Below are 26,400 nucleotides of genomic sequence, written 5' to 3' on the forward strand. Positions count from 1 at the left end.
GTGGTGTTCCGCAGGGGTCAGTGCTGGGACCCCAACTCTTTACAATCTATATTAATGATTTGGGGGATGGAGTGGAGCAACATTGCACCTGTGGGTTTATATTTACTACCAGTGGGATGGGGGATTGCAGTGGTGGGCTGACATAGGGGTGGCAGAGTCCAAATCAATGGCGTGTGACCTTTCCGATCTCCCCTGACCTCCCCACCCCCCAGGCCTCCTATCTCCCCCCACAAGGCCTCCAGTCCCCACCCCCTACTCCGGCCTCCAATCTCCAGTCCCCTCTGATCCCGGCCTTCTTACCTCCCCCACCCCCCACCATCCCCCCACCGCCCGATCTCTGGCCTGCTCCAATCCCGGCAGTCCTACCCAAAGCCCTGATCTCCAGCCCTCGACGATCCCGGCCTTCCTTTAAAAAAAATTTTTTTTATTCATTGATGGGATGTGGGCGTCGCTGGCTGGCTAGGCTTGCATTTAGTGCCCATCCCTAATTGTCCTTGAGAAGATGGTGGTGAGCCACCTTCTTGAACTGCTGCAGTCCATATGGTGTAGGTCGTAGCAGTTGTTTACAACTGAGTGGCTTGCTAGGCCTTCAGAGGGCATTAAGAGTCAACCACATTGCTGTGGGTCTGGAGTCACATGTCGGCCAGACCAGGTAAGGACGGCAGATTTCCTTCCCTAAAGGACATTAGTAAACCAGATGGGTTTTTGCAACAATCGACAATGGTATCATGGTCGCCATTACTAAGACTAACATTTAATTCCAGAATTAAATTGAATTGAATTTAAATTCCACCAGCTGCCGTGGTGGGATTTGAACCCATATCCTCAGAGCATTTGACTGAGCCTCTGGCTTACCAGTCTAGTGACATAACCACTACACCCGCCCCCTCCATCTTGGCAGCATTGCCTTGATTTATTTTTTAATGAAAATGGAAGAGAACCTGAGCTCCCTTAAGCAGTTCGCCCTACCTGTTAGCAAACTGGCTTCTTGGATAGCAGTGGGGGCAATGGTGTTTGGTGGAGTGGTTCCCTACATTCCTCAATATAAGGACATTAAACACATACAGAATGCAGAGGGGTTCTCATAGAAGTTTACAGCACAGAAGGAGGCCATTTGGCCCATCATCTGCATGGCCCCTTTAAGGGGCTGCATGTCCCATTCAAAATACCACGCATGTGCGGTTTTCCCTATTTAAAAGCCGGTGAGCCGGCTGCGAGGGAGATGCAGAGCGCTGCGCAGCCAAGCGGCTTAAAGGGAGCATTGCATCCAGCCTAATCCCACTTTCCAGCTCTTGGTCTGTAGCCTTGTAGGTTACGGCACTTCAAGTGCATATCCAAGTACTTCTGCCTCTACCACTCTTTCAAGCAGTGAGTTCCAGACCCCCACCAACCCCTGGGTGAAAAAAATTCTCAACTCCCCTCTAATTCTTCTACCAGTTACTTTAAATCTATGCCCCCTGGTTATTGACTTTTCTGCTAATGGAAATAGATCCTTCCTATCCACTCTATCTAGGCTCCTCATAATTTTATACACTTCAATTAAGTCTCCCCTCAGCCTCCTCTGTTCCAAAGAAAACAACCCCAGCCTAGCCAATAGCTAAAATTCTCCAGTTCTGGCAACATCCTCGTAAATCTCCTTTGTACCTTCTCTAGTGTAATCACATCTTTCCTGTTCTCCATCTATGTTTGCTTAGTGTTGCTTGTGGCCAATATATTAATGATATTCTTTTGGTTTGGAATGTACTTGAGCCACCCCTCTTGTTGCAAAGTATAATCCTGATCATTACCTTAGTGATGTTGAAGTTATATACTGCTGTCCATGTGGCCAGCGAACTCACGACATGATACCATGCCTTTTTAGACAGTAAAGATGAAGAAATCAAAAACTCCTAGGAAGTTCTTTCTGGACTTTGATCTGCTTTGATCAGAGGCCAGAGATTTCCCCCCTCCCCATCCCAATTTCTGGCCTGCAATGATCCCAGCCCTCCCCCCCAACCCCCGATCACCGATCCCTCCCTTGCTTCTTTCTGCCACCTGCCCGACAGCCCGGCAGCCTCTCAATCTGGCAGTTTGCAGGTTGCAGGTGGGAAACAGAGAATCAAAATGCTAATCAGGCCCGCCCTTAAATTCGGCAGGCCTTGAGGGAAATCTGTTCTCCCGGATTTCCCAAACGCATTCCAGTGCACCCCCACCACCCCCGCCCACCCCCCCCCCCACCCAGCTCCCTACCCGCCTCCAAGTTAAAATTCTGGCCTATGTTACTATAAATTTCTATTTCATGGGGCACTGGCACCAGTAGTGGGACAGGAAGGAACTGTTGGGACAGGCTCCACCTGAACCGGTCTGGGACCAGGGTCCTAGCGGAAAGGATAAATAGGGAGGTCACAAGGAATTTAAACTAGTAAATGCGGGGGGGAGGGCTCAGGTGGAAATTGTAGTAAAAATTGTAGTTCAAAAACAAACGAAAGGGAAGAGAGTAGAGTAACAGTCAGAAATTGTGCTTTAGGGGGAAAACTAAAAGATGTAAAGTGATTAAACCAGGTGAGAGAAATAAGAAACAAGTGAGAAAAACATTAGAGCTGAAGGACAGGCTAGGGTGTGTGGACCAATTAAGCGTTCTTTATACAAAGGCACGGAGTATAAGGAATAAATTGAATGAACTGCAGGCGCAAATTCAAATTGGAGGGTATGACATGGTAGTCATTACTGAGACATGGCTGCAAGACGGTCAGAACTAGGAACTAAATATACCAGGTTATAAGGTCTACAGGAAAGAAGGGAAAATGGCTGAGGGGAGGAGTAGCCTTAGTGATTAAGGATGAAATCACTTCAATGATAGAGGATATAACGAGAGGTAAGCAGGCAGTGAAGACTTTATGGGTAGAACTAAGAAATAGGAAAGGATTTAAGACTGTGGTGGGAGTTGTGTATAGGGCCCCTGGTAGCAGCTATGAAGAGCTAGATTGTATAAATGCAGAGATTAGACAAGTGTGTAGTAAAGGTAGAGTGGTTTAAAAAATGTTTTTATTCGCTTATAGGACCTGGGCGTCGCTGGCAAGGCCAGCATTTAGTGCCCATCCCTAGTTGCCCTTGAGAAGGTGGTGGTGAGCCACCTTCTTGAACTGCTGCAATTCATGTGGTGAAGGTACTCCCACAGTACTGTTAGGTAGGGAGTTCCATGGCTGATCTGTGATCTAACTCCATATAGCTGCCTTTGGCCCATATCCCTTAATATCTTTGGTTAACAGAAAGCTATCAATCTCCGATTAAAAATTAATAATTGATCTAGCATCAATTGCCGTTTGCGGAAGAGAGTTCCAAACTTCTATTACTTTTTGTATGTAGAAGTGTTTCCTAATTTCACTCCTGAAAGGTCTGGCACTAATTTTTAGATTATGCCCCCTAGTTCTGGAATCCCCAAACAGTGGAAATCGTTTCTCTCTATCTACCCTATCTGTTCCCCATAATATCTTGAAAAGTTCAATCAGATCATCCCTTAACCTTCTAAATTCTAGGGAATACAACCCTAATTTGTGTAATCTTTCCTTCTAACTTAACCCTTGAAGTCCGGGTATCATTCTGGTAAACCTACGCTGCACTCCCTCCAAGGTCAATATATCCTTCCTAAGGTGTGGTGCCCAGAACTGCTCACAGTACTCCAGGTGTGGTCTAACCAGGGTGTTGTATAGCTGCAGCATAACTTCTACCCCCTTGTATTCTAGTCCTCTAGATATAAAGACCAGCATTCCATTAGCCTTTTTGATTATTTTCTGTACCTGTTCATGACATTTTAATAATCTATGTACCTGTATGCTTTTTCTTTTAGTTTTATGCTGTCCCTTAACTCTTTAGTCGTCCATGGCTGTTTATTTTGACAAGTAGAGCTCTTGCTCCTCAGAGGTATAAACTGGTTCTGTATCACCTTAAATTCTTTTTTGAACACCTCCCATTGATCTTCTGCTGTTTTACCCATTAACAGATTTGCCCAGTTTACTCTGGACAGTCTCTGTCTCATCCCTTTGAAGTCGGCCTTACCCAAATCTAGAATCTTAGTAGCTGTTTCACGTTTCTCCCTTTCAAACGCTACATTGAACTCGATCATGTTATGATTGCTACTGGATAAATGTTCACGTACAGTTAGGCTGTTAATTAAATCTGGCTCATTACTCATTACTAAATCTAATAAGGCATGCCCCCTTGTTGCCTCCAGGACATATTGTTGTAGAAAACTATTCAGGACACACTCAAGAAATTCACTATCTTTCTGACAGGTGCTAGTCTGCTTATCCCAATTTATATGAAAGTTAAAATCCCCCATTAAAACCACTCTGCCTTAGACATATACATCTAAGATATATCTATCTCTAGCGATTGATAATTAATAAAAATGAAAATATAAATACAATTTTTAAAAATAAAATAAAGAACAAAACATGCAAGTATCATAAATATAATATTTATATATATATATATATATATATAAATATAGGATTAGTATATGCCAAGAATTAAGGAGAGATTTAATACATAGTTATTTATAATTTTTTACATCAACAAACAAATTAAGGAGAGATATCGTAGATAATTATATAGAAACATAGAAACATAGAAGATAGGAGCAGGAGTAGGCCATTCGGCCCTTCGAGCCTGCTCCGCCATTCAACGAGATCATGGCTGATCATCCAAACCCTAGCACCCGGTCCCGACACAGGAGGTGCAGATGCTGCACCATACAGAAGACATCGACAGAAAATCCCTAGAACAGCGCTATCTACAGGCATGACATGTATTGCAGGTAAATATAATGGAAAAGTCCCATAAGGGTCAGTTGACATAGGTGATTTCAGTGCATTTTGAAATGGGATGTTGTGACCCACCTACCATTTTTATTATATATAATAGATCAATGTTAACAATTGAATGTTTGGAACAAAACTGTATATTAAAAGTTTTTTATATTAATGTAGAGGTTTGGAAAGAAGAGGAATTGCTGAAAAATTTGAGAAGGAAAGTTAAGGGTTTGGTGGTGGTAAGCACGGAAGAGGTTTGTGGGATGAGGTCTAAGCACAAAATGAGGAGTGAGGGCAATTACAACTGAGGGAATTGTGAGGGGACAAATAGTGAGGAAAACTGAAAATTATAATTTTATAAGCACTTGAGAGGCTTGAGAGGTTTCACAGTGTGTAGATATTTTAAATTAAAAAAGCAGAAAATCAGGAGTAGGGCCTAAAAGGAGAAGCATAGCGGTTAAAAAATAAAAGCCAGTAGTTGAACTGAAAAATACAAACAAATGCCAGAGTGGGAGTAAAACTAAAAGAAAGAGAAATATGAGAGTGAAACGTGAACCAGTAGAGCTGTAGTTAACAATACAAACACTACAAATGGCAGTAAAAAGAAACAAATAGAGAGAGCGTCACTAAAACAAAAACAAATTCCTCCCCTATTCTTCTATCTCCACTGACCACTATCATTCCAGGTAACCGATTTATAATCCCTACCACGATCTCTCCCTATCTGCCTGATACCCCTCACTGCTTTATGCTTCCTATTTTCCTCCTCCTACTCGCACTCATTGGTTGGCCCCTATACTTCTCACTGACTGCCCGTCACCCACCTGTGTGGTTGCCCATATCTACCCACCCCTTCTATAGCTGGCTCCCCTTTGGCGGCTGCCCTTACCCCTCTGTGTGGCTCCCTCCATCTTCCTTTCTCTAGTTGCCACCCCCCTTTCCCTTCTCTGTGGCTCCTACCATAGAACCATAGAAGTTTACAGCACAACAGGCCATTCAGCCCATCATGCCAGTGCCAACTCTTTGCTGGAGTGATCCAAAACTAATCCCACTGCTTCGCACACTCCCCAATAGTCCCGCATCTTCCTCTGCATTACATATTTAACCACTTTTTCTTTAAGAGATGCAATGGTTTCTGCCTCAACCATTCCCTGAGTTAAAGACATTTCTTCTAATCTTTCTCTTCACTCTCTTTCTGACAATTTTGAATTGATTACCCCTGATCAATAACTCCCCAACTAGAAGAAATTCTTTCCCTATTCAGCCTATAAAAATCCTTCATAATTTTAAAAACCTTTATTAAATCTCCTCCTAGTCTTCTCTGTTGCAGTGGAAATTATCCTAGTGTTTTAGGATGTCCTGAAGTCATGAAGGGCGCTATATAAATGCAAGTTATTTCTTTCTTTCATAGCAATTGTTTCCCACCCCTGGCATCATCCAATTGCATCTACATACAGCTTTAATGTCATCTGCTTCATAGCTCAGGTCCCCATATGTGATATTGAGTTCATAAGTTAACTGTGTCCCTGTCAATCCCCTACAGATTACAACCAGTTCCATAAATTAACAGCATCCTTGCCAGCCTTCTACAGATTAAGAATAGTTGAACCACAAAATTCAAATCCAGGCAACCAGCACTGCATTGCCAAGCACAATGGAGCCTTGATTAAGTGAGTGGCAAGCTGGGGGACTTGACTGGGTGCCGAGCCTTTGCCAGCGAGCAGCAGGGCCTTAAATAGGCTATTGGTAAGGTGGTAGTGGCGGCTTGAAAAAAAATTATTTGTAGGCCAGTTTTTGATTAAAAAAAATGTTTTAATCTAAATTCGTGAGGGTGCTGAGTGGCAGCAGCGAGAAGCAAGTGAATGAGTTGTTAGTGAAAGCTTACAAATCTGCTCCACAATTACCTGGTGGTCAAATTGTTTAATTGCAGCTTCGCATGTTTACATATAGAAAACCCATTCTAAATGTGGATACAGGAATTTATGAAGATATAAATTTGGCAGGCAAAGTGTGACAAAAATATAACAACTAGAAGTCATATGCAGGCAGGAAGGGTGTGCAGATACAGGGGTATAATATTTTTAGTAAGACATACACATAGATATAATAATGGAAATATTGGTGGGTAGAGAAGATCAGTTTATCTACTGGGATAATGGTTGTTAATTTGTGGGTAGTGATGGGAGGAAGGGTCCTGGTGATATATTTCTTGATTTTATTTTTCTTCCTCAGACTATTCCTTATACATAATTCTAATTCTGCAGCCTAAAGTTATTAAGTTGAATTGAAGTTAAACTTGATAAGGGACACATATTTTGTGAAATATTATATGCGTATAAGTAATTTATAAACACTGTTTTACTTTCTCTCCAATTCTCTGGAAACACATCAGTATCATTGCTTGGTTGACCTACCACAAAATGGCCTAGAGTGGTATGGGAAGGGATCTTTCCTAGGCCAGTTTGCCTTGTTCTCAATCCTTTAGAATGGTAACCCAGAGCAACATGACCAAAATTTGTTTCTGGAGTGAAGTTTGAGCTGTAGTACAACAATGGTACAATGTATTGGAGCACCAAGTCAAGGATTGATGGGATGCAGGTTCACACCCGTGATCCCCCCACATGCTGAATTACCAACCTCAGTCATGCTGCTGCGAGAAGAAGGTGAAATTAGTTGGAGGTTTCACCCAAAGTCACCTCACCGGGTAGCTGGTCTCAGAATGGCAGAGGCAGAGGCTTGACATCTATTTACTCTTTCTGGCCTTAGATGATGCATAATATAGGAGGTTCAAAAGAGGACAGGAAGTAAAGTACTTTTTAAAGAAGGATTCTCAGCTTAACAGCAACAAAAGTACCTTATCCAATAATGGTCAGACTGTAATCTAGTAAAAGGTTGCAAAAGCATAGAAATAAATGCTGCATTATATGAAGGGGGAAATATACATCACAAATTTAGGGATGGAAATAATTTTGTTCTCTGGTAGGTAGTTAAAGTTACCTACCTATCGCTGGTGAGAAAACAGAATGACTGACAACACATTTGAAAGTAGAATATCATACATACTTTGAAATTCTGTTTTCCACTGATTTTGCAAAGTACTGTTCCTGTGTTATGGTGCCACTTGATGTATTAACTGTTATAACAGGGTATCCTTCCTGCATCGTCCATGTGTCCATGATGGATTTCAGTGATGCTGGTAGCTTAATTGCATCCTGACTATCCAAAGCCTAGTGAAGCAGAAATCACTAATTAGTAATTCATTAATTATGCTTTTACTGTATATATTGACGATTATTTCCCAGTAATCAACCATTGACTGGCACTCAATAAACTCATAATTATTATGTTAGAATTGTTCATCCTTCCAGGTGGATGTCATCACACATCACTCAGATAGAGTGAAATGTATCTGCTGCAACAACTGCTACTGGCAAAAAAATACACTGGGCTGAATTTTGCCGGCGCTCAGAGAGCGTGTTTGGAGGCGGGTCCACTGTCAAAATTGAAATGATTGACAGTGGGTTGGGAGCCCGCTCCGAACCCACCTCCATATAAGTTTCCAAAGTGTCGGGTCTGCAATTTCAGAATAGACCCGACACTAAACGGCTGGAGAGGTATTTATGATAGTTAAACGCTTGTTAACTACTATTTTGGCAGCCTATTTCTATTTTCCCACTTTTTTACGAGGTTCCCATTGATCGGAGATCACGTCAGGTAAGTAAGTCGGGTTCTCTATGTCTCCCCATTGCTGTGAATAGGCGACAGCTGCAAAAGTGATATGAAAGCTAACATTTCACAGCTGGTCACTTTCCAATGTCAGAAGCTTGAGCCTTCAGGACTTAGACGGCACTTTTGAGCTGTATGTAGTTTGGAAGTGTTTGGAGTAAACTCTCTATCCACTGTCACCTCCTTGGAGCAAGCTCTCTCACCATTGACAGATCGCTTCTGTCATCTCAACTTCAGCTGCCATCTATTCCAGCAACATTGGTGCCCTTGAAAAAATCTCACCTTGGTCCTCTGAATCCCTCCACAATCAGCCCCAACACTAACATCACCAGGCACACCAAAATCACCAACAATATCACCAACAACAACACCAACCCTCTCCACACTCACCTGATGCTGCAGAGGACACAGGGCATCAGCACCTGACAACATTGCTGCCCGGGAGGCCAGCGATGGCATCACCATGGCCAGATTTAATTCACTTGACGTTGTACACCCTGGCTGCCACATGATGCGCCAGGTTGACACCACCCCACACCAGCACCATAAAGCATCCTTATAATGTTCAAGCCATTCCTTTCACACTCATCACTATTGTGGTGGTAGGGGTGGGGGGGGGGGAAGAGAGAGAGTTATGTCGCAACATTCACTGGAACTCACTAAGACACTTCTAAAGGTGAGTGCAGATCTGTCCAGTAAGGTAAAGTGTTGAAAATATAGATTTCAATGTTTGACAACACATTAATAGAAACTTCACATGGACATTGGCTAAACCACTCAAGTGCCTACCCTTGTGTGTTGTTAGTTGATATGCTTCCAGTAGAATGAGGGTGAGTGTGAGGGGTGGCTATTGAGATGGGGAAGTGATAATGTAGATAGAGAGGGATGGGTGGAGGTGCAAGGTAAGTTGGTGTGAGTAAAGATGTGCAGAAGTACGGTAGGGTAGGGAAGGCAGAGTGATGTGGATGTGATGAATGGCAAAGTAGGATGAGGTTGAGTGTGGCTTGGCAGTAATGTTTCGTGATCTGCTCCGATTATTGAAAGGTTTGTGCCACTGTAGCCAGGCACTCCTGATGACATCCCTGCTTTTGCCCTCCTGTGCAATGTGCAACCAGGCTGCATTGGTGTCCTGGGAAGGTCTCTTCTGCTCATGGAAAGGGAAGAGAACCTCCCTGCGTGCTGTGTCTCCCTTCATAAGCATATGGAGGGAGTCATGCGAGAGCCTGGGTGCAGCTGTTCACCTTTGTGCAGTGCTTGTCAGTGTTTGCAGCACCTCAATGCTGCAGAACACTGACAGAACAACTGTCAAAATGAATATGGACATGGTCCCTTTAAGGAAATCGGTCAACAAATGATATCATCAGACCCGCTTCTTTTAATTGGTCAGGAAATGCACAGGGCGGGCTTAACAAGCCCAATCAATGTAAAATCACTTGGAGAGAGCAGGCTGGAGCCTGGAGCGGGACTGGGACCCGCCACCACCTCTCCGCTGGCGAAATCACGGCCTCTATTTCTTTACTTGTCCCATTACCATCTCCTTTTGCCTCGCACCATCACCCTTTTGTCTTTCAATGTCTCCTACTTTCCACCCTATCACAGACATTCCCTTTTGTTCTTTCCTCCCCTCCCCCGTTCCCTGCATCTGTACTTGCTTAAAGCTTGTTACATCTCGAACTCTTTCCAGTTCTGACGAAAGGTCATCGACCTGAAATGTTAACTCTGTTTCTCTCCCCACAGATGCTCCACCTGCTGAGTATTTCCAGCATTTTCAGTTTTTGTTTTAGAATTAAATAAACTCTGGGTAACTGCCCAGGTGTGTCCTGTCCACAAAAGCATGACAAATCCAATCTGGCCAATTACCGCCCCATCAGTCTACTCTCAATCATCAGCAAAGTGATGGAAGGTGTCATCGATAGTGCCATCAAGCGGCACTTACTCACCAATAACCTGCTCACTGATGCCCAGTTTGGGTTCCGCCAAGACCACTCAGCTCCCGACCTCACTACAGCCTTGGTCCAAACGTGGACAAAGGAGCTGAATTCCAGAGGTGAGGTGAGAGTGACTGCCCTTGACATCAAGGCAGCATTTGGCCGAGTGTGGCATGAAGGAGCCCTAGTAAAACTAAAGTCAATGGGAATCGGGGGGGAAAACTCTCCACTGGCTGGAGTCATACCTAGCACAAAGGAAGATGGTTGTGGTGATTGAAGGTCAATCATCACAGCCCCAGGACATCGCTGCAGGAGTTCCTCATGGCAGTGTCCTCGGCCCAACCATCTTCAGCTGCTTCATCAATGACCTTCCCTCCAACATAAGATCAGAAATGTGGATGTTTGCTGATGACTGTAGTGTTCAGTGCCATTCACAACTCCTCAGATAATGAAGCAGTCTATGCCCGCATGCAACATGACCTGGACGACGTTCAGGCTTGGGTCGATATGTGGTAGGTAACATTCGCGCCACAGAAGTGCCAGGCAATGACTATCTCCAACAAGCGAGAGTCTAAACACTGCCCCTTGACATTCAATGGCATTACCATCACCGAGTCCCCCACCATTAACATCCTGGGGGTCACCATTGACCAGAAACTTAACTGGACCAGCCACATAAATACTGTGGCATCAAGAGCAGGTCAGAGGCTAGGTATTCCGAGGCAAGAGCCTCACCTCCTGACTCCCCAAAGCCTTTCCACCATCTACAAGGCACAAGTAAGGAGTGTGATGGAATACTCTCCACTTGCCTGGATGAGTGCAGCTCCAGCAACACTCAAGAAGCTCAACACCATCCAGGACAAAGCAGCCCAGTTGATTGGCACCCCCTCTACCACTTTAAACATCCACTCCCTCCACCACTGGCATACCGTGGCTGCAGTGTGTACCATCTACAAGATGCACTGCAGCAACTCACCAAGGTTTCTTCGGCAGCAACTCCCAATCCCGCAACCTCTTCCACCTAGAAGGACAAGGGCAGCAGGCGCATGGGAACACCACCACCTCCAAGTTCCACTCCAAGTCACACATCAACCTGACTTAGAAGTATCGCCAATCCTGGAACTCCCTGCCTAACAGCACTGTGGGAGTACCTTCACCACACGGACTGCAGCGGTTCAAGAAGACGGCTCACCACCACCTTCTCAAGGGCAATTAGGGATGGGCAATAAATGCTGGCTTTGCCAGCGATGCCCACTTCCCATGAATGAATTTGAAAAAAATCACTGAACTAGACTATGAATCCTTAAGTATTAAATTCATTTAAACAAAAAGTATGATTTCCACTAGGTCATAAGAATGAAATGTAATTCTATTTGCAAACCATAAGGCTGAATAGGAATGACTTCAAAACTAATTTTAAAAAGCTGAAGTCTGTTCAGATACCGTAATGAGTTTGAAGGAAATGGGCACTAAAAAAAAAATGAAACCAGGCTGTAATAAAGATTAAAAACATTTGCTGTTCTTGAGAACTTTGAATCTCAAATACATCCATATGTTCCAAAAGGTTTTGATTAAACGAATAAAATTTTTTATGACAGAATCTTTGAATACTGTTCTTACAGGTAACTTGAAAAAATCTGTCTTTCTATTTGTTATGAAATTTAGGATTTCAGATTTGATGTGTGTTTGTTCTATACTTAATATGGTGGCTTTTTTATACCCATTTGAGATGAATAGATTATAAAATGTAGATGATGGCTTCATTTTTGTAATCTAAGTAATTCTTAATAAAAGTTATCAGACAAATTACTGTGTTATATTAGGAGATTTAATAGAGTAAACCCAAACATTATCAAAGTTTAGATATGTTGCAATAATAAATTGGTTGGGGGAGAAATTCAGTTGGTTGCGCCACCCATTAGCACCTTAAGAGGGCGATAAGTGGGGCGCGAGCCAGCTAGCGCCCGGGCGCGGCGAGACCTGCGCCTCTCGCGAAATTGAGCAGTCATTTAGCGGCGGCGCTAAACCGCAACGCCCGCTCAGCTGCGCACGCAGATCCTGACGTCATTTCAGAGTGCAACGCCCTTGGGGCGCCCCGGACCGGAAATTCAGTGGCGCCCCCCTCCTTTCCGCCTGTCGCTCCCAATGACTGGTTGACTGGAACGGTTCCCAGTCGCTGTGGGGCTGGGGGGGCGCTATTTAAAGGGGGCTCTTCCTGGCTTCTTTGTAGTAGCCATTTTTGGACCACTCCTTCTGAGAGAGAGAGAGAGATTTGCAGAGGGACAAAGGGAGAGAGCTTTCTGCATTGAGTCAGCGCTCGCTGAGGTACTTTTGGCTTCTGACCAGAAATTTGTAGTTGCTTTGCTTTTTCACCAGCATAACTTTGAGTGGCCACATACTACGGGGGCTGCAATGGGTGGGAACGTTGGGCTTCCCCATTACATTGAGAGGGCACAGAGACACAGAGAGAGAGTGCCAATCATGGCCAGCCGGAGGAGGGCCAACAGGCGTCGGCACACGAGACCTTACCATCCCAGGGTTTTCCACCAACAGTTCTCATACCTCAATATGTCTGAGGAGCAGTGTTTTCGGAGGCTGCGATTCAGCAAGGAGGTGGTCACTGAGCTCTGCCACCTGCTTCAGCCAGATCTGCAGCCTCAACTGAGGAGCAGGACGTTTCTGTCGGTGGCAGTGAAGGTAACAGTGGCTCTCAACTTCTATGCCACCGGCTCCTTTCAATCCGCTACTGGGAACATTGCCAATATCTCCCAGTTCGCGGTGCATTGCTGCATCCGTCAAGTCATGAATGCCCTCTTTAAAAGGAGACGTCAGTACATCTCCTTCCCCATGACCCCGGACAAGCAGCAAGAGCGCGCAATGGGCTTTGCAAGAAAAGCGAGCTTCCCCATGGTCCAGGGCACCATTGACTGCACGCATGTGGCTTTGGGGGCACCGCAAGAGAATGCCAAGGATTACCACAACCAGAAGGGGTTCCATTCGTTGAACATCCAGTTGGTCTGTGACCACAGACAGTTGATAGTCGCTGTCAATGCCCGCTTTCCAGGCAGCAGCCACAACGCCTTCATCCTGCGCCAGACTTCTGTGGCAGACCTTTTCGAGGCCCCGGCTCACCCAGGAGGCTGGCTTCTCGGGGACAAGGGCTATCCTCTGTGCACCTGGCTGATGACCCCGCTCTGTGTGCCCAGCACCCCTGCTGAAGAACGATACAATGAGAACCATCAAGCTACCAGGAACATCGTTGAGCACACAATCGGCGTGCTCAAGCAATGGTTCCGCTGTCTGGACCATTCTGGAGGAGCCCTTCAGTACTCACCTGAGCGAGTCTCCCATTTCAATGTTGTATGCTGCATGCTGCATAACCTGGCAATCCGCAGGACTCAGCCACTGCCAGCAGACATTGGAGCACCAGCAGAGGAGGAAGAGGAGGAGGAGGAGGAGCAGCAGCACCAAGACGGGAGGGAGGCACAAAGTGCAAGGGCCGTCCGTCAGCGGCTTATAGCAAGTCGCTTCTAGGCCCCCTCTGAGGGAATGGCTTCTGTCATTCAAAGAACATGAATGGAACCGTGCCACAGCCCCTAAGCCGGTCAAGGCAACAAATAGTTCAAAGAGCAAACATGCACATTCTGAATAAAGACACTTCTTTATTTAACAAACTATGTGCCCTTCCCGCATGACAAAGTAACAGAGAGAAACCCCCCAAAAAACAGTCAGTCACATAACTGGCTCTCACAACCTGGAGACAATGACCAAAAGAGTAACAAAAATATGACCATGATCCTCGGCCTTCAATTAAACAATTAACAACATTTTGCCACACCTCCTACTTTTTGCCCTTCGAGGGTGATCTGCTTCGCTTGCGAGATTGTCCCCTTCCCACCCTGCAGCTCCTCCGTACTGGGACCCCAGTGACTGGAGCAAGGCTGGGGGAAGGCTGCTGAGTGTCAGAAACTGAGACTGCAGATGCCCTTGAGGGACGGCCTGGACCAGTTCTGGGCCTGGAGGGCCCGGCTGCTGACTGCTCCAACTCTGCATGGGCGGCACCAGTCTGTCCTACAGGTGGTGGCAGCTGCAGTGGAGACAGTGCTGGCAGCAGGAATGCTGTCATCGTGAGAGAGGACAGCAATCCCTGTTCGGCCGACACACTGGCACTCCCACGGGGCAGCACTGCAGCATGCGGAGCAATCTGCTGAAGCACAGATTGCTGGCCTGCTGTGGCGTGATGAGGGCCCTGGCGAATCCTGCCTGATCCAGCAACGGTGGCAGCAGTCAGTGCTCGTGTGGCCTTAATCTGCGTCTGCATGAGACCAGCCACTGACTGCATTGCAGCACTAAGCAATTGCGTGGCAGCCGTCTGTGCTGCGCCGAAGTCCTGGAGACTCCTTGCCTGTGCTGCGCCGAAGTCCTGGAGACTCCTTGCCTGTGCTGCGCCAAAGTCCTGGACACTCCTTGCCAGTGACTCAATGGATTCGGGCATCCTTGCCACTGCAGCCATGAGCTCAGTGTGCCTGTGCTCCGCCTGGGCGCTCATTTCAGCGAGGAGCCACACCTCTTCTGTGCTCAATGTAGCAGGGCTCGAGGCCAGACCGGGGAGAAGGCCGCCGAGCTTCCCTACCCCCCTCGCATTGCTGCAGCCTGCTGGGTCCTGGAGCTTCATCCTCATCAGACCATTCCCCCCCGCTCCCCTCCAGGGAAGACGAGTCCCCATTATGGCCATGGGCTGCCTCGGCTGAGGGTGGCACTGATGGTCCGGCTTCCTCCTCGTCGTCGCCTTCAGAATCACTCACCGTGGCAGCTTGAGGGCCCGCCTCCTCACCTGGCGAATCAGCATCTGAAAGCAGGGAGGTACAAGAGTGGCTTTAGCGTGAGGACAGGGTGGCAGCAAGGGAGGCATGACTGCTGCAATGTACTGATTTGGCTCGAAGGTGGCAAAGGATGCTGGTGTGAGGAACAAGTGGAAGGAGAGAGGTCAAAAACCTTACCATTGCTGTCCATAACGGGGTCGGCATCTCCAGTGGCGACGGGGCCAATCATCCGGCCTGCCATAATCTGCTGGACTCGCTGCTCCAGATCGGTCAGGGCTTGAAGGTGAGGCCGGCCTCCCCCCCTCCTGTTATGCGCCAGCTTGCCCTGCAAGAGAAAGGAGGGGCTCTGAGTACAGTGTGCAGCCCTGATCTTGGCCGCAATGCCTCCCATGGTGGAATAGCCCTTACAGTGTGCAGCCCTGATCTTGGCTGCAATGCCTCCCATGGTGGAATAGCCCTTACAGTGTGCAGCCCTGATCTTGGCTGCAATGCCTCCCATGGTCGAATAGCCCTTACAGTGTGTAAAGTGCTGAAAGTGCGTGTGAGTTTCCTGAAAGGGCCATAGGTGTTGGATGAGGGCTGGGCATTGGGGCTTTCAGGACCATTTGGCCATAAAGTGAGGTCGACATGCAGGGATGAAGAGGATTCTGAAAAGGGCACTCACCCTGACGACCCGAATGAGGTCGTTGAACTTCTTCCTGCATTGCACAGGGGTCCTAGGCACCATGCTGCTGGAGGTCACTCTGTGAGCCACCTCCCTCCAAGCTTTTCGATATTCGCTGGGCAGCAGCCTCCTGCCACTGTCCAGGTACAGGAGAGATCGCTTGCGCTCCACCGCGCCAACCAGAACCTCCAAGGCCCCCTCGCTGAACCGTTGCGCTCGCTCCCTGGCCCTCTCCATGGTCCTTGGCTTAAGGATGTGGCAACAGGTCTGTCCAGGCCGAGATTCAGTGCTCCGAAGCGCAGGGTGTGGCTGCAAGTCCAGATCGACCCTCCCCTTTAAGAGCTGACCGGCGCCAGCGTGTCTGTGTCCAATCGCTAACTGGCCGCACCTGCGTTGTGCCCGCCCTCGGTGGTAGTGCCTCGCTCCTCCGGCTTAGTGCCTTAAGACAGTCGTGCAGCGCCTGTTTTAGCGCTCCAAGCACTTCCTGGGGCGAAGCAGGCCAATTTACCAGTAGGTGGCGATAATTTGCGCCGGGCGCTAAATTTCGCGCCCGCCCGATACTTACGCCCCAAATGGGGCGATACTGAATTTCTCCCCCATTGTGTTTTAAAGAAATTGCAACGTCAAGTGATGCAACTAATATACCAAATGCTTCACCATGTCCTGAGTACCCCGAGGGCGAAACAAGGCACATTTTCCTATCCATTTCAATGAGGATGGAGCTCTCCTAAAGCTGTATGTCATTTTCCCTTCACAGGCTTTGAACAAAATATATAGAGAAATGTGTCAAGCAATCATTTGTCAGGCTGGATTTTATATTCATGGGCTGAACTTTATTCTCTTTATGTCACTACTGAATTCATCACAATTTCAAATGTGCATTAACACTATTTGGTGGTGGACCACTATGGGCAGAGGTCAGCTGCTTTGGTGTGATGCATCAACACCTATGTCATTTCAGTGTATTTTGAACAGTGCACAGCATATGACCTAGTAATATGGCATCATCTTGGTCATGACATAAAAGTGGTGTTACCCAGTCATTCTCATAAGTCACCGGGGGAAAAAAATCAATCGCCTAAACTTATGAGTTTCTATTCCCAATTGGAAACAGGAATGTGTGATCGGGCTATGTACTATTTAGGTTAATATTTCTCTGTTTCTTTCAATACAATCAGTCAGGTGGTATAGTTTCTTATGCTTTCTGGGCCATGTGTGAGCATTCCTCCCGATGCTTTGGCAGATGTAAGCATAGAACTAGGTTAAAGGTCAAGAGGTTTTTCTTTTCACAGAGGGTCATGGCCTTTGGAATAAGCTGCTGGCTTGTGCAGTGGGTGAAGATAACAATGGATTCTGGACAATAAACTGTTTGTGACACAGCTGACATAGCTCATTCATACAGCGAACTGTCGATGCTGTACTTCCAGAAACCACCATTAGACGTGAACTTTCTGATCATTTGCTCTAGCCCCATCTGAGCACTTCATGTTTATGTACAATTTCACAAAAACTTATATAAATGCAATTGTTTTACAACTAGGCATATTTATAACAGCTTGTGCCCTACTATTAATTGACTGGAACCATAATACTGTACTAACACTTACCATCCCACTCACCCACTAAGAACCACATGTTTATTAAAAACATACAGACAGTTGGTTGTGCCAACCTGCCTAATGATTAACTGTCTGCTGATGTGTATCATAAGGAGGAAGCACACAAATTGACTACAGAGTTCAATAAAAAAAATGCTGAGTTGGGCAAGCTCATTAAGTCTTGAACAAGTTACTGAAAGGATCAAAAATGTGGAATCTGTTCTTGATCAACTTAAGGGTAGATTGAATAATTCCATATAGATCATTAATAGTCTATCTGTTTCAATGGGAATGTATCCCAAATTGATGAAAATGGAAACATTTCTCCAGGGTGTTACAAATCATTGTTATCCCCTCTTTTACAATATCTTAGATTATAACTTGTGTTATTTTCTGCAATTGAGATAATATAGTATCAGTTGTAAAAACATTCAACACTGAAAAGGCATAGGCTTCTTAAAATTATTTAGTGGGACATAAGGTTCCACTAAATGCATTACCTCACGATAGAAACCGGCAATTTTGTTTGGCTTCCTGTGCTTTTCCCTAAAGTCTATTCATTGGACGTGGGTGACATAATAATGCAGCATATTGGAATTCCAATGCTATGTATCATTGGCATAGGACTCAAGCTTACTGTTGCGATTTCCCACACATAGAGTCCTCCATCTTAAATATTCTGCCAGGGAAACGCAGAGAAATGGAGATCAGGGGATGGAAATTGGTTGGGGCCCGTTTTTGGTCCAGAACTGGAACACGCCCTAACTGGGAGGCACCGCACCATTCTGAAATTGGACCTCGGGGCTCATTAACATTTTTGCGCAAGTTGCCAGCACTTGTTGCACCACCACTGGCAGCTCAAACATTTTACATTGTTGAATATTGGGCCACTCGCCAGCAAACGGCCTTCAGGCAAGTCACAGGAGGGGCCTTAGCATCATAGAATGATACAGCACAGAAGGAGGCCATTGGCCCATCATGCCTGTGCCAGCTCTTTGATGGTACTTTATCAAACGCCTTCTGAAAATCTATATACACATCAACCGCCCTATCCTCATCAACCCTCTCCGTTACTTCATCAAAGAACTCAATCAAGTTAGTCAAACATGAGTTGCCTTTAACAAAACTGTGCTGACTTTCATTTATTAGCCCATATTTTTTCAAGTGCCAATTAATTTTGTCCCCGATTATTGGCCGAGATTTTCCGGGGGGTCAGCGAGTGCAAACGGTGGCAGGTCGGGTGGGAGTTTTTTTCCCCAGCGGGTCGGGACCCCACTGTGAACCCGCCGCCATGCGTCTTTACCAAATGTCGGGTGTGTAAGCGCTGAGCAGACCCGACACACAGCAGCGGGGGAGTCAATTTAAATGATCAGTGGCTTGTTTACAGCTAATTAACAAAGGTTTTAAACAGACCTTTTGAATTTGACAGCTCACCCACGGTTTTAACCCTTTGGTTGGACCATGTCTGTGAAACTGAGGCGGGAGGTCACTACCCATTGAATCAGCTGATGAATTAACAGCTTCAAATGTCAGGTAAAAGCTCCCACCTTACAGAGATATCTTTCCTCAGCCACAAGCTCTTCCTCACTGAATTACCACAACAGATTCACTATGCTGCAAGTCTCCATCCAGTCTCACCTCATTACCTCTCTCACCATTGACAGATCGCTTCTGTCATCTCTACTTAACCTGCCATCTATTACATCAGCATGGGTGCCCTTTATACTCTCTCACCTTGGTCCTTAGAATCCCACCACGATCAGCCCCAACACCAGGCACACCAGCAGCACCAACAACAACACCAACCTTCTCCGCAATCAACTGATGCTGCACAGGACACAGGGCATCAGCACCCGACCACATTGCTGCCTGGGAGGCCAGGGATGGCCTCAGCATGGCCAGATTTACTTCACTTGATGCTGTACACCCTGGCTGCCACGTGATGTGCCAGGTCAACAAGGGCAGACGTCAATGACAAAGTCCAACACTGCCTTCAGTGTGCCAGTGCAGCCTTTGGTCGCCTGAGGAAGAGAGTGTATGAAGACCAAGGCCTCAAAACTGGCACCAAGCTCATGGTCTACAGAGCAGTAGTGATACCCGCCCCCCTGTATGCCTCAGAGTCATGGACCATGTACAGCAGGCACCTCAAAGCACTGGAGATGTACCACCAATGCTGCCTCCGCAAGATCCTGCAAATCCATTGGCAGGATAGGTGCACCAATGTCAGTGTTCTCGCTCAGGTCAACAACTCCAGCATCGAAGCTTTGACCACACTCGATCAGCTCCGATGGACATGTCACATCGTCTGCATGCCTGATACGAGACTCCCAAAACAAGCGCTCTACTCGGAGCTCCGACACAGCAAGAGAGCCCCAGGTGGGCAGAGGAAACGTTTCAAGGACACCCTCAAAGCCTCCTTGAAAAAGTGCAACATCCCCACCGACACCTGGGAATCCCTGGCCCAAGACCGCACAAAGTGGAGGAGAAGCATCTGGGAAGACGCTGAACACCTCGAGTCTCTTCGCCGGAAGCAAGCGGAAGCCAATCGCAAGCAGCGCAAGGAGTGCACGTCAACCCAAGCACCCCACCCACCCGCCCCTTCAACCACCGTCTGCCCCACCTGTGACAGGAATTGTAGGATAGCAAAATACTGCAGATGTTGGAAATCCGAAATAACAACAGAAAATACTGGAAAAACTCAGCAGGTCAGGCAACATCCGTGGAGAGAAATTTGAGTTGACGTTTCGGGTTGGACCCTTCTTCAAAACTGGAAAGAAAAGAAACTAGATCGGAGGCAGGGCTGCGATCGGACAAAAGAATAAAAGAAACAAAAGAAGTAAAAGAGATTAGAAGCTAGACGAGATGGTGATAGGCTGGGATTAGGTGTAAAGTGTACTGGCAGGGCAAAAGATAGCTGCCAGGTGTGAGAGAGAAACAAAAGGAAAGGGGGGGGGGGGAAAGGAGTGGAACAATTACAAGAGAAAATGAAATGGGGGCCGAGCTTATGATCTGAAATGGTTGAACTCGATATTGAGTCCGGAAGGCTGCAGACTGCCTAATCGGAAGATGAGGTGCTGTTCCTCGAGTTTACGTTGAGCTTCCGTGGAACAATACAAGAGGCCAAGGACGGTGAGGTCCGAGTGGGAATGGAGCGGTGAATTAAAATGACAGGCGACCGAAAGCTCGGGGTCACCCTTACGGACTGAACGGAGGTGTTCCGCAAAGCGGTCACCCAATCTGCGTTTGGTCTCCCCAATGTAGAGGAGACCGCATCGTGAGCAGCGAATACAGTATACTAGATTGCGAGAAGTACAAGTAAATCGCTGTTTCACCTGGAAGGGGTGTTTGGGGCCCTGGACAGTGGGAAGGGGGGAGGTAGAGGGGCAGGTGTTACATCTCCTCCGCTTGCACGGGAAGGTGCCAGGCGAAGAGGAAGGGCTGTTTGGGGTGATAGAGGAGTGGACTAGGGTGTCTCGGAGGGAGCGGTCCCTGCGGAATGCTGAAAGGGGAGGGGAGGGGAAGATACGTTTGGTGGTGGGATCACTTTGGAGGTAGCGGAAATGCCGGAGGATGATCCGTTGAATGTGAAGGCTGGTGGGGTGAACGGTGAGGACAAGGGGAACCCTATCGTGGTTCCGGGAGGGAGGGACAGGGGTGAGGGCAGAAGTGCGGGAGATAGAACTGACACGGTCGAGGGCAGTGTCAACCACAGTAGAGGGGAATCCTCGGTTGCGGAAAAAGGAAGACATGTCTGAAGCACTGGTGTGGAAGGTGGCGTCGTCGGAGCAGATACGGCGGAGGCGGAGAAACTGGGAGAATGGAATAGAGTCCTTACAGGAAGCGGGGTGGGAGGAAGTGTAGTCCAGGTAGCTGTGGGAGTCAGTGGGCTTGTAGTAAATATTGGTCGATAACCTATCCCCAGAGATGGAGACGGAGAAGTCGAGGAAGGGAAGGGAAGAGTCCGAGATGGACCATGTGAAGGTGAGGGAAGGGTGGAAATTGGAGGCAAAGTGAATGAAATTGTCAAGTTCGGGGCGAGAGCAGGAAACGGCACCGATACAGTCATCAATGTATCGGAAAAAGAGGTGAGGGAGGGGACCCGAGTAGGACTGGAACAAAGATTGTTCCACATAGCCCACGAAAAGGCAGGCATAGCTAGGACCCATGCGGGTACCCATGGCAACACCTTTGATTTGGAGGAAATGAGTGGAGTTAAAGGAGAAGTTGTTCAATGTGAAATATTTCGGATTTCCAACATCTGCAGTATTTTGCTATCGTACTAGTGTTTGGTTCACTGCCACACCTCTTCTAGGAATGCCTACCTTGAAGAAGTTCTGCTCTTCTCTTCGACGGGATCTCCGTTTGGCTCTTCAACCTTGTTCATCTTCATTAGTTTCAGTTTCCCTTCTCGTGTTTGATCAGGTATCTGCCAAGACTCGGTTTCACAGCCACATCATTTTCCTCAGCAACTGTCTCCGGTTCCGACTTACTCCACGTGGATTCCAACTAAACTTCCACCCTTCGTGCTTCGGATCCACCCAGGATTACAAATATCTCCAAGATATTCATCGTTCCTCGAACTACTGCTCTCGCCGTATCCTGAGATCCACGCTCAACGCCATGCGGCGCCACATGAACACACTCGACTTCTCTCTTCAGCAACACCGGCGCACTCTATCTCAAAGCTGTCCGGGTCCACAGTTCCATTTCATCCTTCGACTCATCCGACGCTTCAACAAAAAACTTTTCTTCTTCCTTTCCGATGTCAAGGATCACAAGCTTCATCAACTCTTGGACACCAACGCCCCTCCGGAACCTTCTTCCCTTTCACTTTCCTCTGACCCCCCTTCTCCCAATCCCACCCCCTGCCGCGTTTTCACTATCCCCTCTGACCTTCCACTCTCTGACCCTGAACGATCAGTCCTCAGCAAAGGCCTGAGCTTCATCCCCTTACGCCCCCACCTCAATGAATTTCGAGCTCGGCACGATGTTGAGCTCTTTTTCCGCCGCCTTCGTCTCCGTGCCCACTTCACTGGCCAGGAGTCTTCCCCCCGCACAACTGACCCTTTCTCCCGCTTGCAGAATTCCCGTTCTACCTGGACCCCTCCCCCTGGCCTCTTACCCTCTCTAGATCTTTTCATCGCTAACTGCCGCCGTGACATCGGCCGTCTCCATTTCTCTGCTCCCCTCACTCACTCCAACCTACCTCCCTCTGAACTTGCAGCACTCCATTCTCTTAGATCCAACCCTGACATTGTCATTAAACCCGCTGACAAGGGTGGTGCTGTTGTTGTTTGGCGTACTGACCTCTACCTAGCGGAAGCTAAACGCCAACTCTCCGACACCTCCTCCTACCTCCACCTGGACCATGACCCCACTACCGAACATCAAACCACCGTTTCCAAGACTGTCACTGACCTCATCTCCTCTGGAGATCTTCCCCCTGCTGCCACCAACCTCATAGTTCCCCAACCCCGCACAGCCCGCTTCTACCTCCTTCCCAAGATCCACAAACAGGACTGCCCTGGTAGACCCATCGTTTCAGCCTGTTCTTGCCTCACGGAACTTATCTCTTCCTATCTTGACTCTATCTTTTCTCCCCTTGTCCAGTCTCTTCCCACCTACATCCGCGACTCTTCGGACGCCCTCCGCCACTTTAACAGTTTCCAGTTTCCTGGCCCCAACCGCTTCCTTTTCACCATGGACGTACAATCCCTCTACACCTCCATCCCCCACCCGGATGGCCTGAGGGCGCTCCGCTTCTTCCTTGAACAGAGGCCCGACCAGTCCCCATCCACCACGACCCTCCTCCGCCTGGCTGAACTTGTTCTCACATTGAACAACTTCTCCTTTAACTCCACTCATTTCCTCCAAATCAAAGGTGTTGCCATGGGTACCCGCATGGGTCCTAGCTATGCCTGCCTTTTCGTGGGCTATGTGGAACAATCTTTGTTCCAGTCCTACTCGGGTCCCCTCCCTCACCTCTTTTTCCGATACATTGATGACTGTATCGGTGCCGTTTCCTGCTCTCGCCCCGAACTTGACAATTTCATTCACTTTGCCTCCAATTTCCACCCTTCCCTCACCTTCACATGGTCCATCTCGGACTCTTCCCTTCCCTTCCTCGACTTCTCCGTCTCCATCTCTGGGGATAGGTTATCGACCAATATTTACTACAAGCCCACTGACTCCCACAGCTACCTGGACTACACTTCCTCCCACCCCGCTTCCTGTAAGGACTCTATTCCATTCTCCCAGTTTCTCCGCCTCCGCCGTATCTGCTCCGACGACGCCACCTTCCACACCAGTGCTTCAGACATGTCTTCCTTTTTCCGCAACCGAGGATTCCCCTCTACTGTGGTTGACACTGCCCTCGACCGTGTCAGTTCTATCTCCCGCACTTCTGCCCTCACCCCTGTCCCTCCCTCCCGGAACCACGATAGGGTTCCCCTTGTCCTCACCTTTCACCCCACCAGCCTTCACATTCAACGGATCATCCTCCGGCATTTCCGCTACCTCCAAAGTGATCCCACCACCAAACGTATCTTCCCCTCCCCTCCCCTTTCAGCATTCCGCAGGGACCGCTCCCTCCGAGACACCCTAGTCCACTCCTCTATCACCCCAAACAGCCCTTCCTCTTCGCCTGGCACCTTCCCGTGCAAGCGGAGGAGATGTAACACCTGCCCCTATACCTCCCCCCTTCCCACTGTCCAGGGCCCCAAACACCCCTTCCAGGTGAAACAGCGATTTACTTGTACTTCTCGCAATCTAGTATACTGTATTCGCTGCTCACGATGCGGTCTCCTCTACATTGGGGAGACCAAACGCAGATTGGGTGACCGCTTTGCGGAACACCTCCGTTCAGTCCGTAAGGGTGACCCCGAGCTTTCGGTCGCCTGTCATTTTAATTCACCGCTCCATTCCCACTCGGACCTCACCGTCCTTGGCCTCTTGTATTGTTCCACGGAAGCTCAACGTAAACTCGAGGAACAGCACCTCATCTTCCGATTAGGCAGTCTGCAGCCTTCCGGACTCAATATCGAGTTCAACCATTTCAGATCATAAGCTCGGCCCCCATTTCATTTTCTCTTGTAATTGTTCCACTCCTTTCCCCCCCCCCCCTTTCCTTTTGTTTCTCTCTCACACCTGGCAGCTATCTTTTGCCCTGCCAGTACACTTTACACCTAATCCCAGCCTATCACCATCTCGTCTAGCTTCTAATCTCTTTTACTTCTTTTGTTTCTTTTATTCTTTTGTCCGATCGCAGCCCTGCCTCCGATCTAGTTTCTTTTCTTTCCAGTTTTGAAGAAGGGTCCAACCCGAAACGTCAACTCAAATTTCTCTCCACGGATGTTGCCTGACCTGCTGAGTTTTTCCAGCATTTTCTGTTGTTATTTTATACAGGAATTGTAGGTCCCGCATTGGACTCATCAGTCACCTGAGTACTCATTTTTAATGTGGAAGCAAGTCATCCTCGGTTCCGAGGGACTGCCTAAGAAGAAGAGACACCAACACCATAAAGCATCCCTACAATGCCCAAACCATTCCTTTCACACTCATCACCATTGCGGGGGTTACCGTTATGTCTCACCATTCACTGCAACTCGCTAAGCCACTTCCAAAGGTGCATACAAATCTGTCCAAGAACGCAAAATGTTGAAAATAAAGGTTTCAATGTTTGACACCACATTAACAGAAACTTTACATGGACATTGCATAAAACACTCAAGTGCGTATCCTTGTGTTTTGTTAGTTGGTATGATTGCACTAGGATGAGGGTGAGTGTGAGGTGTGGCTCGTGAGATGGGGTTGTGATAATATAGATAGAGGGAGAGGGATGGGTGGAGGTCCAAGGTAAGTTGGTGTGAGTAAGGATGTGCGGGAGTAGGGTAGGGAAGGCAGAGTGATGGAGATGCATCAGCAGGATGAGGTTGAGTGTGGCTTTGTACTAACATTTCGTGACCTACTGAGATAATTGAAATGTTTGTGGCACTGCACCCTGGCCCTCCTAACCACATCCCTGCTTGTGCCCTCCTGTGCAATGTGCAACCAGGCAGTTTTGGTGCCCTGGGGAGGTCTCTTCCACCCATGGGAAGGGAAGAGGACCGCCCTGCGTGCTATGATTCCCTCCATAAGCATATGAAGGAAGTCATGGGAGAGCCTAGGTGGAGCCCTGCACCTCTGTGCAGTGCTTGTCAATATTTGCAGCACCTCAATGCTGTAGAACACTGACAGCACAACTGTTAAACTAAATTTGGGCATGGGCCCTTTAAGAAAACCGGCTGACGACGCATCATCAAATGACGTCACCAGACCCGCTTCCTCTAATTGGGCGAGAAACTCGCTGGGCGGGCTTAACTAGCCCCATCAAGGGAAATTCATTTCAGAGGCCGGGATGGAGCCAGCAGTGGGGTCAGGACCCGCCACCAACATCGTCTGCCACGTACCCACCAAGGTCAGCAAAATCGTGGCCATTGTCTTTAAAAGTTACCCCACCGCTGACATTAGGCTGACTGGCCTATAGTTGTCAAGTTTATCCCTCTCTCCTTTTTTAAACAGGAGTGTAACATTTGCAATCCTCCAGTCCTCTGGGACCACCCCGATATCCAAGGAGGATTGGAAGATTCTGGCCAGTGCCTCCGCAATTTCCACCTTCACTTAGAGCGGCAACGGAGGATAGGGGGCTGGAAACATACATAGAAGATAGGAGCAGGAGTAGGCCATTCGGCCCTTCGAGCCTGCTCTGCCATTCAATGAGATCATGGCTGAGCATCCAAATTCAGTACCCTGTCCCTGCCTTCTCCCCATATCCCTTGATCCCTTTAGCCTTAAGAAATATATCCAACTCTTTCTTGAATATATTTAATGAAC

At 47.7% G+C, this 26,400-nt stretch overlaps 1 protein-coding gene across 1 annotated transcript in view; it reads right to left on the reverse strand.

The window, feature by feature from the left end:
• The window catches only part of LOC147124429 (aminopeptidase Q-like), a 338,328-nt gene that overhangs the window by 112,100 nt on the left and 199,828 nt on the right, over positions 1-26,400 (reverse strand). Inside the window, exon 10 of the mRNA XM_085987070.1 lies at positions 7,854-8,017. Coding sequence (XP_085843196.1) covers positions 7,854-8,017 — 164 coding nt within the window. The remainder of the gene's footprint in view (positions 1-7,853; positions 8,018-26,400) is intronic.

The sequence above is a fragment of the Somniosus microcephalus genome, chromosome 1 (genome assembly GCF_052327205.1).
Source record: "Somniosus microcephalus isolate GS21.2 chromosome 1, FLI_Smic_1.0, whole genome shotgun sequence".
NCBI lineage: Eukaryota > Metazoa > Chordata > Chondrichthyes > Squaliformes > Somniosidae > Somniosus > Somniosus microcephalus.